The sequence below is a fragment of the Suillus subaureus genome (assembly GCF_016647635.1).
Source record: "Suillus subaureus strain MN1 chromosome Unknown BJ212scaffold_452, whole genome shotgun sequence".
NCBI classification, from domain to species: Eukaryota; Fungi; Basidiomycota; class Agaricomycetes; order Boletales; family Suillaceae; genus Suillus; species Suillus subaureus.
In genome coordinates, this window is record NW_024539008.1 from 1 (window position 1) to 12,332 (window position 12,332).

A 12,332-nucleotide genomic window follows, 5' to 3' on the forward strand; every position below is an offset into this window, starting at 1 on the left:
TCTCAGATGTAGTGGGACACTTGTTGTTGTTGGAAGGATGGAGATGCAGCGTGTCCTGGGCGCCTCTAAGAAAACAGAAGGACTAGGACGGCAAGTAGAAGCACTTACCTCGACTTTCTGACCCGATGAAGCCTCTTCGGTTTCAACGTTCTGGACCGCAGCGGTGTAGTTGCTTGTTGGCTTGAAGCGTTTCTGCACGATATCAGCCGTATTCATGACAGTCAGTATTCACGTCCACGCACAGGAAGTTTTTTGGCTAACGCATTCTTCAATCTCCGTAGGGACCGACAGATTCCTCTACGAGGTTGGTTCTGGATGAAAAATGCGTAAGGGCAGCGATGAATTTCAGAGACCACATACCGAGCTTTCAGCAACATTTGCCCGGATGGATCTGGAGGCTCCTGGAGGAGAATCTGGCCTATGGTCTTCACTCATAGCGAATGGTCGTAGATCAGTATGAATAAAACGGTGAGGGAAAATGAGAAGAGTGTGAGAAGGGGATGGGCGTCTTATACTTTGGCAGAGGCGGGGCCGAACGTTGGAAGCATGGCCAACACATTGACTTCAAGCGCTGACCATTCCGAGCCACGCAATTCGCATCGGTTCATAGCGGCAGGTTAATTAGTGTATACGCATCACAGTGCAATGAAGGGAGATGCAAAGTCGAGAGAGCTCTGTCTACTCTAGAGTCGAATTACACAGCAGCTCCTTCATGCTAGGTCTGGCGTTGTCAAAGTTCAAGTTGGCCCCGATAAGCCTGCATGCTAATGTGGTAGCAACTGTTCCGAGTCGAATTTCAAGCACACGACGAGACCGGTGCATAGGAAGAGACAAAGGTGCTGATATTGGTGAGGCGGCTCTGCTGCAAGTAATGGTATCATGAGCTCACTAAGGCCAGTGACTCAGGCTGCCACTAGTCTGGCAAGTCTCTCCTACGACCGAGTATTCGAACACTGGCACCCGACCAAAAGGCAGCGAGTTCTTTTGATGAGCTGGCGCGTGGGAAGTACGCGCATATGCATAATAACGTTCGAACTTCGCGCAGGCAATTCTATTTTACTTGAAACGATGGCAGCTGCTTCAGAGGAACAACCAGTCATCAACAAAAACAAGAGGCATCGCAAAGAAAAACGTAAGCTTCCAAACCTTCCTTATCAATCCATGAAGGCAACTTTACATTTCAGCATGGGACACCGATGACATCGACCAGTGAGCATCGCCCGCACGTCAATTAAAACCACTTCTCACCATACCTCCTCTCCAGTGTGAGCACCCAAATCACACATGCTTTAACACGTACTCAACTCTACTCCAGTGGAAAATCGATTCATTCCAAGCAGATGACAACAAAGGCGGCGTATTCACCGAAGAATCTTCTTTCGCAACCCTTTTCCCAAAATACAGAGAAAAGTACTTGAGGGAGGTTTGGAGCGCCGTGACCAAAGTTCTGGACGCCCATGTGAGTGCTCACATCCATTCCGCCATACGATGTACACCATCAACTCAGCACCCAGGGCATCGCATGCACACTGGACCTAGTTCACGGATCCATGTCCGTCCGGACAACACATAAAACATTCGATCCACACATCATCCTCAAAGCAAGAGACCTCATCAAACTACTCGCAAGAGGGGTTGCGATCACGCAGGCTCAGGAGGTATTACAGGACGACGTGGCTTGCGATATCATCAAAATTGGGAATCTGGTGCGTAATAAGGACTGGTTTGTGAAGCGGAGACAGCGGATTATTGGACCGGATGGTAGCACGCTGAAGGTGAGCGTTGCATATTTTTGACTGTGCGCATGTCGTTGACTTTTTTCAGGCTATTGAGCTATTGACTCAGTGCTATATTCTCGTACAAGGGAATACCGTCGTGATGGGTCCGCACAAGTCACTAAAATAAGTCCCACGAATAGTCCTTGATTGCATGAAAAACATTCATTCCATCTACCGCATCAAGGTGTGTCAACTAACATTTGTTCTTTCTGCAGCTTTATTGAAACGTTCGCAGGAACTCATGATAAGAAGGGAACTCGCAAAAGATCCCAAATTAGCAACAAAGTCCTGGACTGGTTCCTCCCCACGTTCAGGAACATCTGAAGACCTCCGAAAAGACGATGAAGAAGAACGGGAAAGTCGCTGCCAAGGAAGAAGCGCGCAAGGCTTCAGGCCTTGATGCATCGAGTTCCGACAAAAAGGAGAAACCAGCGAAGAAAGTGTACACGCCCTTTCCCCCGCCACAACAATTACGGAAGGTAATTCACTCTGCTGCTGGTTGTCGAGTAGTGCTGATGTTCGGTTATGTCTAGGTTGACCTTCAGCTCGAGTCGGGAGAGTATTTCCTCAAGTCCCATGAATGGGAGGCCCGGGAAGTTCAACAAGGAAAACAAAAGGTGCGTGTTTACTGTGCAGTCCACAAAAAACTCATTTTATCTACAGCAAGCCGAAGCAACCCTCAAACGACGAGCAGAACGGGCAGAAGTATACGTCGCTCCCACAGGAGAGGCGGCCCCCACAGTTGAGGAGAAATGAAAGCGACGGCACACAGAAGTAGATGGCAAGGATGGGACGGCAAGGTAAAGGACATTGCTGCCTAGGCGCAATGGACTTTTCACACCGTTCGTGTGCACATTGTGAACGCAATGCTACTTGTAGAATATTTTGATGCATGCTGCGTATTGAAGACATCCTACTGCCAACACTAGTGGTACTCAGGATAAATCTTGAAGCTTGGTTAAAACGTCTTGAAAACTCGGCTACTCTAACAAAACACAGCCATGCAATACCTGCAATTGAAAGTCAGTCTGTCGGAGTTTAGAAATACATGCCTGCTGTTAGTCAATGTGCTTGCTGGTCTGCACAACTTCAAGCCAACACCTGTCTGTGCTTGAGGGGAATGGACCCCCCCCCCCTCCATCCAGTTCATCCATTCAATCTGTCTCATGTGATCCTGGACCCAGGATCACAGTTCAGTGGGGAAAAGAAGATGCTCTTACTGATATCCTTGTAGATCACATAACATCTCACCCTGCTGATAGTCACATTCTCTTCTATTCTGAGGGTAAGAAAATGGCTTCTACTGACAGTGAACAGGCATTGGGCAAGGACAAGAGTGACATCTACACTGTCCTTGCCAAGCTCATATTTGCCAATCATGCCAAATATGGTGCTTAGTGATGCTTCAGGCCTGGCCTGGCCTGAAAGCCAGGGCTTGGGCCTGGCTTTAGAGGGCTCAGGCCTGGAAGAAACTCAGGCCAGGCCCTTTTGGAGGGCCTGGGCCAGGGCTTCCAAGGTAAGATGAAGGTTTTATTTCACTACCCTAATCAATTAGAGACCTAATCCTTGACATCTGATTCACCTGACAGTATGATGTTGTCATCAGAGCCACCCTCCTCTCTATCATCCAGTTCCTCCAATGCTAATTCTAAAGCTGAAGAAGGAGGGGCCTCTTGAAAGATTAGATCATGTTGATACATCATATGAAGTACTTGAATTGCTTTGACTATATCACCCTTCAAGCGGTTGTGATGCTTTGTGACAGTCAGAGCAGCAGCAGAAAAAGCTCACTCACTTGAAACAGAAGTGGCCATGATGGACAAGTGATCACAAGTGAGAGAGGCCCAAACAGGGTACTGCTGACCATTCACCTACAATATTAAGCTACATCAGTAATAACACAGTTCACATGAAATGATACTTACTCCCCACCATTGGATGATAGACATGTTATCAGGAACTGAAGTGGGTGAGTTAAGATAGAGGTGGAACTCCCTCAACCATGGCAACTGTGGATCCACCTCTGACTCTTCTGGCTCATCATCACTGGAAAGCTCTTGGAGAAGTCCATATACCTTACCTGACTTCTTCTTCAGTGATGATGGAACACCATGCTTGCCATACAACTTAATATGCTCTTCCTTAAACTAGTCTAGATGTAAGCTTATACTTTTGCTCGAAAACAGAAGACCCACAATTCATTTGGCTTCCTTGAGAGCCTTGGCATGTGTGACCTTACCCCAAAAGCATTTGATGTGGGAGTCCTTCTGTGATGGGTCAAGTACTAGATACAACAGGCCCAGGAGTTAGTATTAATCATATGACAAGCCACATCACCTACACATTGTGATGATGTATGCATCACACTCCGAACTTCAGTTGTAATACTCATGGATCTTTGCAACACCTTGTTGTAAGGCTTCCTGAAATGCCTCATACTTGGGATTCTCAGAATGAGTTGACCATGCCTTATGTAGGGCCTTGAGAGCTGGCAAAGCAAGGTGAAGGGATGCTCCTTTGTTGGATGAAAAGCTTTGCTGAGCTTTGTCAGCATGCTGAAGTGATAATCAGTTTCAACAATGACAAAAAGACAACCTAAGACTCACAGCAAGAAGAGACATGAATAATGCAATGTGAGCCCATTCATCTTCACACAACTTCAACTGATCAATTTTGGCACATTTTGTAAGGTTAGTCTCATGAAGGCCAAGTTCATAGACAAATGTATCAACAAATTAAAGAACAGTTAGTTTTGACTTGTTAGTTATATTATCATACTCACAGCTTGCTTCTTCTCAGCATGGTCAAGCATAACATAAGTTGAGGACCACCAGATGGGCATGTCAAGTAGTAGTTGTGAGACAACTGGGCTTGGGTTAGGCTGATGGGTCTGGATATCCTTCCAAAGTTGTTTTCATTGGGCAGAGGGCCGTGCCTTGTATCATTAGTCAAATGACATTGAAATGTTTTGAAAATGACATACCTTGACTGCAATTGCTCATGCAAGGCCAACTTCATCACAGTGGCCATGTGCTTGGGGGATAGACAGGTCTGGGAGCTTGGGGTTATAGTATGGGGCACTGCTATATGAGGCAATGATAGCTTGTGTTGCAAGATGAATGACATGAGCTAAGCACCTGCAAGGTTTACATTAGTACAAGGGTGAAACAAATAGTTAGTTAACTATACCTAATACATCGCTTTTTTGGGATCCACGTCATACCTGTCCCTTGCTTTATCCAAAGTGCCAGTTCATCAAGCATTGTATCATTATTTGAAGCATTGTCGCATGTAATATGGCCAATCTAATCTTGCATGAGTACAACATAACCAGGCATTCCAAAGTACCTTACCTTATGAGCAATACCCACTCGGTCCACAATCTTAAACAGTGCTTGACCAAGGTGTTGTCTGTTGTGTGAGTTGTTGAGTTGTGCGAACCCCAGGACAGCACATTCAAGCTGCCAAACACCAGGTGATGTTTCCTTGATCCAGTGGCCAGTGGTAGTGAAATAACTGTCTGCATTACTTGCCTGCCATGCATCACATGTTAAGTTGACAGTGCCAGATACAAGCTTGCTCTATTTGCAACGTCAGTTAATGATAATCAGACAAAACAAAAACTTAAATTGAGCCGGTCCTTTAACTTTGTCATCTGTGTCTTGAACAAGTCCATGATGTTGCGGCACATAGCATTACAATTTGGTAGGACCACACCATTTGTAGCACGGGCTGCTATGTTGATCATGTTCTTGAAGCTCAGATGATCTACAGCTTGGATTGGCTGTAAAATCATGTTAAACATCATATCAAATGCAAGTAATGAATACTTACCTGGCTAGTAGATATCAGCCAATCAATGGCAGCCTCATGGAAGAGTGAATCAGTATAAGGTATGACTACCTTGTTGGGAGGAATCTCTTGGAGGTGTCCATCAAGACTTGTTTGCTGCATGTTCACCACTGCGGCTGTGTTAAGAACCATGCTCAAAGGAGAGAGAGACTGACTCAGAGGGGCTTGGCCTCAGCTTGTATGCTGTGCCCCTTACCCGAGTATGTGCCCTTCATTTCAGAGGAAGTCCGATGATGGTCCGACAAAGTCTGGAGGACTTCCAGAGGCTGGCTACTCTGGTGGAGAGTGTGGGAGAGTTCCAGAGGGATGCAGGAAATGCTCAGGAGAGTTCCCGCTGCAAGGTAATACTTTGACATCTTGAAGTAGCATTGACTTGAAGTTGTTGGTCTTGCACCATTGTCAATAGGCATCCTATAAACATTAATACACAAATGAAGCATCAAGATTGAAATACTAAACTTACCAGATGCTGAAAGGCAATGTAGCATCGACATGTTGAAGTGTCGCTAACAATCTGGCATGGGTAATGTTTTTTTCTATGAATTTGTTAGTTGGGAGGTAGCAAATCGAAGATATTACTTACTTGCATGGCTCGCAGTCTCGAACTGTACAAGTCTTCCCATCTTTGGCCTTGTGTGTGTATGGCTTGCTGAAAAATGCACTGACATTGTGGCCCTTTTCCTCATGTCAAACAGTCAGGGTTGCAGATAGATCTTGTACATTGATATTGGATAAAAAACCTTTGGTGTCCATAGGTGTTGCATCACACATGATCAGAGTCTCTTCTGTTGATCAGAAGCATTGACAAGTAGTTATAGAACCAGACAATGTCATTACATACCTGCAGTATCAATTACAGATGGGCTGGAAGCATCTGTAAATGACGCCTCACCATCAGCACTTGCAATGTGGTGCAGTTGTTTGCCTGCAACGTTCAAACTGAGTGGTCCTGAGATGAAATGTACAAGATAACTTACTTGTATGAGGTCCATTTTCCATAGCACCCTTGTCAGACGCACTTTCGTCTACCGCATCCTTTGCTCCTCATTTGCTGCTGGTTGGTACTGGTTTGGGGCACTGATGGCAGGCACAGGAGGCTTGTTCCTATGGGCTGAGAGCTCTGGAGTCGCATCATTGTTGGTGTTGGTGAGTTGTGATGAAAGCATCACAGTTCATTGTGGTTGAGACACAACATGTCCTGATGTGGACTCATTGTCAGACACGATGATGGGCATGATTATTGAACGTGACTAACTTATGGTATGGGTATGTACTTGCCTTTTTGAGAAAATTTAAAACTGTATAGTTTAAATATTTAACATTGGCCAACGGCTGCAGACTTTTTACAAAGGAAAAAGCTGGGGCTTGGGCCCAGTCAAACTACAGGCCAGGCCCTAGGCCCTAGTAAGCCTGGCATGTGGGCCCAGCCTGGCCTGGCCTACATAGGGCCTGTCCTCAGGGCTTGAGGGCCTGAGGCCCAGCCCTGTGCATCACTAATGGTGCTGGATACCATTGGAATCCAAAGAAATTTTGCAATTCAGTTGCAAACCACATTGTGGGGTACTGTCATATCCTGTATGCCAGACATAGATCCTATCATATTCCCACGCTTTCCGGACCTATTTCTGGACCCCATATCCAACTCATTCCTGGATCCCCTATCCTGTCCACCCTATGCACATTCTGTCCAGCAAGACATCCAGACTTTACCTCCTCTCAGATTCCAGACTACATCCACCACCTCACATATCTCAGTCCTGTTTCTGCCCTGCATTCTGGATCCCCAGATCTCTGGACCTCCGGATATTAACTGTACTATCTCCGGACCTATTCCCACCCTCTGTCCGACATCCTGTGCCTATCCCCATTTAGGCATCTTTGCCTTTCCAGTTCTTGGTTATCTCTGTTTCCATCTTGCTGATTGATCCTTGTACTAGTTTCATCTCCGAGTTCATTTACTTATGCTCTGTCTTACTTACCAATGTGTTTCCACATGCTCATACATAGCCTTACTCCTTTGCTTACAGATCCTCTTGGATAGCCTCTAGTATATAACCCCTGTACAACTACAGTAGAGTCCTCAGTCTGAATATTATCTTAGATCCTGTTCATCACCTTAGACTTGCCCAATCTTCTTCCAGACTTCAGTCCATCTGAGTTTGTCCTTTTCCATAAGGCCTAGGGATGGATTCCCTAGGCTGGAATTCCGGACCTTTGGATTTGTCCCCTATGTCTCTGTCCCAAGTCTAGGGATTGCTTCCCTAGGCTAGAGTCTTGCCTTTCTGGCACTTACCCTCTTTCCGGATGTAGGTCCACTTCCTGTCCCTCCAACTCTACCTTAGGGTAGTCTACCTCCATTTGCTTCTACATCAGATGAAGTCCAATGTAGCCCCTATTCCTTCTGGACCTCCGGACCTCCTGTCTTCTGTACCTCCAGACATCCTGTCCCTCATACCTCTGGGCATCCTGTCCTTTGGATGTTCTGCCCTCCATACCTTCAGACATTCTGTCCTCCATACCTCTGGACCTCCTGTCCTCCATACTCCAGACCTCCAGACATCCTGTCCTCCGGACCTCCTACCCTTCCATCCTGTTTTCCTGTAGAAGTATTACCTTGCAGCGGGAACTCTCCTGAGCATTTCCTGCATTCCTCTGGAACTCTCCTGCACTCCTCCAGACATTTCCCACACTCCTCCGGAAGTCCTCCTGCACTCTCCACCAGAGTAGCCAGCCTCTGGAAGTCCTCTGGACTTTGTCAGACCATTATCGGACTTCCTCTGAAATGAAGGGCACATACTCGGGTAAGGGGCACAGCGTACGAGCTGAGGCCAAGCCCCTCTGAGTCAGTCTCTCTCTCCTTTGAGCATGGTTCTTAACAGTGAATATAACCATGACATATGGAAATTTTTGGTTTGTATAGTTAGATATGGTTTTAAAATAACATAATGACACCACTTTATAATTTATTTAATGGTGGCATGATTGTTATGGTGTCATAAATGATGATTTATATAGTTTTAATATGTGCTCAAAAAACTGTCTGCATGAGTCATGATTTTGTAAGCCTTGTATCTCCACCATATCTCCTCTGATTCTCACGGTGTGGTGCTCAATCCAAAGCCCTGAAGCAGCACTACAATATGGTATTAGCATGTCACTGAGGTCTTTATGTATTCTCACACAATATTGTAAATAGTAAAAAATGCAAAAACATGTGGACAGTTTTTTGAGCCACTGTACAGTGAAAATGTATGTGACTGTACATACAGTCATGTTATTATATAGTTGTGCATGTATGGGAAGGCTGTCAGGTTCACAGCTTATTATGTAATAATTCTAATCACTGAGAATCCAACCAAGTTCCCTTAGAGTTCATCACCCACTACTTCTGAGCTCAATGGTTTGTACCATTGAGTTTATCCTTCTCAATCTATGTGGGTCTCCAAGTACAACAGTCTGTACTGTCATGTTCACTGTTCTTGATCCCCACAATCCCTCCATTGTTGTTTTCCAGTGCAGCAAGATTATGGACATTGTGTCAAGCTTCATATTGGGATGAGTACAAGTACAAGGAGACATATGAGACCAGGTATTGGAGAAGTACAAGTTGAGTACAAGTGGGGAGACATATCAGAGACTGGTATGCTGTGTATATTACATCCAACTTGATCCTATGTTGTGATCAGATATTCATGGTCTCAGCCTCAGGATATTCTCCTGGCATTGTAGACCCTATCTCTTCATTAAGAGTGTTATCATGCTTCAAGGTATGCTCACTTACCTGCCCTGGAGATTGTTTTTAAATCTTCAATGTCATGCCCAGTGCCATTCTGAGCAATTGGAGTCTGCTTGTCACACCATTCATGATGCAATATGTGATCACATGTGGTATGAGATAATGTCTGTTGGTTGGGCCTTTTATTGATATTCAATTCATTTAGATCACCTGAAGTGAATCATCTGTCTTACTGGTCTGTCTGGGCTCTGCACAAGCAGCACCATATCATTAACATCAATGCATATCAATGCAGTTTGGAATGCTAGATGCATGCACTTGTGAACCTGGTCAGTGCATGGATCCATTAGTTTAAGGTGATGTTGTATATACTTGTCCACAGTTTTCTGCAGCCCATGAATGAGTCTTCTTCTCTTAGGGGACTGGTGCCCCTTACTTTTACCACTGGCAATGTTTCTCACCAGAATGACAGCCAGGGATTGGATCTTATTTTTGGTAAGCTGCAGGGTTTATTGACATTGTGGTTGTGCTAACCTCATCATCTTCCATAGCAGTGTCCACACATCCATATGTCCCACTAGCAGAACTCATGGGTAGGTCAATATCCATATCTGGTTCTATCCAGATGCCCTGACATTTGTCAGTTATGAAATGTTGGTAAGTGATTGACTCACAACATTGTCTTCATGCCATTGGAGAGCAAGCTGATAAGATTTCAATGATGCCTTGATTCCCCATTCAAGTTCCTGAATCTCATGTGCCTCCAAGAACCTTTAGGTGTGTGGTGAAGCTTTGGCATATGGGCTGAACCACATATTGAACACACTGTGTTTGCAAGAAGGCAAGTTGGATCCCACAACTTCTGTCATACTTACCAAGTTAAGTTTGGAAGATGATATTACACTGTAATCATTGTTTGTGACCCAGTCATAGTAGCCCTTGATTGCATTATGGTTGCTTCCTTACTTAATTGTCATCCCAAGTGTATTGTCATCTCAAATTCCAGAACAAAAAAAAAACAATTATGGGCCCTGATTAATGATTTATTAAGTTGCATTTGAGAGTAGTTACATTCCGATCATACTGATATCATGATGTAGTCTATTATGGGGAAGCCACACTCTCCCTGTGAACTTTGATCTGCATTTGTGTCAATTCACAATTGTTGTGCTGTTGTTGCAACACTATCAATAACAACCAAAATCCTAAACAAATAGGGGTGGTGTTGAGTGCACTTTTGCAAGGTGGTGCTGATCATATAAAATAAGCACTCATCCCTCATAGCTACACCAATTTTTCAAAGCCAAACCTGTAAAATGTAAGCCACTCCTGTCAAACCTGTTCTCACTGATACACAGTTTTTTTTACAGATGTTGTCAAACTTCAGATATGTGGATTCCCTGTCATCATTGCACTCCCTGGAGGTATGTTAAATTTGAAGCTACCACTATAATGCCACCTACTAACTACATGAAGGAGCATGTAACCTTAAAGCAAAAGGCTCTAGATGACTTCATAGACAGTTCTCAACATCCCTCTCACAAGAGGTGCACTTATGCCTCCTATCTTCTGTGGGCCCTGGCAGCATCTGTCATGTGTGATATATCCAAACCTGTGGAAGTGTCATATGCCATTCTGGACCCTTAACTCTAAATCTGCTTCTCCAGATATCCAGATCTCCAATGATCTGATCTATCTTTATCTCCCTTCCAGAATCCAAACTCTATATCAGTGCCCAACCCCATTTAGACTTCCTCTGTCTCTGGACTCTGGTTAACTACATTTTTCTTCTGATCATTAATCCATTACATACATTTCATTTCTGATATGCATTATTGGTGATCCGTCTTACTTACTAATAGACTTTGCATATGCTTTGTACATAGCCTTTGTGTTTGCTGACTGATTCCTATATGATACCTACAGTATATAAACCTCCTGTAACTCTCGGAAATACTCCAGTTCAAATATCATCTTAGTTCCTGCTCATTCCTGTGTCCTCCAGACTCAAGATAAGTCTCTTGTCATATTCCGAGTCTTAGGATTGCATCCTAGACTACATTTCCGACTCTACCTTAAGGGTAGTCCATCCTCTGTTAGTTTCTAGTCCGGACTTCATCTGGATTGGTCTTATCCACTTGCCCAGGTAACATCTGGACGTCCGTCGGATTTATCTCACATTTCAGATCCGGATGACTGTTCTAGCCCCTGGAAGTTAAGGGCACATACTTGGGAAAGGGGCACAGCATACAAGCTGAGGCCAAGCCCTTGTGATCTGACCCCCTTGAGCACATGACCTTAACACCAGCTCAGGATCTGTGGTCTATTGCACAGGTATCTTGTCTCTCTTGGGAGCTAGTGGCACCTCTCTATTTTCATTCTGTAGGCTTGCAGTTTGATGACAAGTCCCTGCTCATCAGCACCCAAGCTTGTCTTGCCCTGCTCCTGTACAGGCACACAACCTTCTTTCATATGCCAAAGTATTTGTGATGCAATCTTCTTGATGCAGATGATCACCACCTCAAGGTGCTCCTAGGTTTCTTAGAGTCATTTGAGTGCATGCAAGTGTTCTTTGTCTCTATCACAAAAGATGGTGAAATGCTTGGAGATTTTGTGCCTCTGTTCCAGTCCATCCAAGACTTGAGCTGCATGAGCCTTCAGTTCTCAGATCAGGAGGCATCTTACCATGCATATCCTCTGCTGATTCTTCCTGACTTGGCTGCTGTTCCAACCCTCCCCCCCAACTGATGTAATTTTCAAACATTCCATGCAAACTTGCCTATATTTTTCTCTCAACCATGGTTTCCCTCACCCTCTCATCCTTGCAAAACTCTTCACTGACCAACCTCAGCCTTACATGTACTTCATTGAATGCCCTTCAGTGGACAGTGTTAATGCATGACCTTCATCTCCTGCAGCTTATATTTTTATCTATTGACATCAAGTGTCAAACTTCTGCTCTTGTC

At 44.7% G+C, this 12,332-nt stretch overlaps 2 protein-coding genes across 2 annotated transcripts; both read right to left on the reverse strand.

The window, feature by feature from the left end:
- Positions 1 to 5,385: 5,385 nt before the first annotated feature.
- Positions 5,386 to 6,026, reverse strand: BJ212DRAFT_1292804 (uncharacterized protein; the record flags this gene model as incomplete). The annotated part of the gene is made up of 3 exons (XM_041332153.1): positions 5,386 to 5,562; positions 5,613 to 5,780; positions 5,979 to 6,026. Coding segments are annotated over 3 exons (393 nt in total), but the record flags the coding sequence as incomplete, so codon positions are not given.
- A 3,569-nt stretch (positions 6,027 to 9,595) lies between these two features.
- Positions 9,596 to 10,315, reverse strand: BJ212DRAFT_1307169 (uncharacterized protein; the record flags this gene model as incomplete). Its single annotated transcript, XM_041333841.1, has 6 exons — positions 9,596 to 9,614; positions 9,739 to 9,866; positions 9,901 to 9,996; positions 10,041 to 10,137; positions 10,193 to 10,228; positions 10,269 to 10,315. 6 exons carry the CDS (start codon positions 10,313 to 10,315, stop codon positions 9,596 to 9,598), a joined length of 423 nt encoding a protein of 140 aa, XP_041184987.1.
- Between the last annotated feature and the right edge of the window lie 2,017 nt (positions 10,316 to 12,332).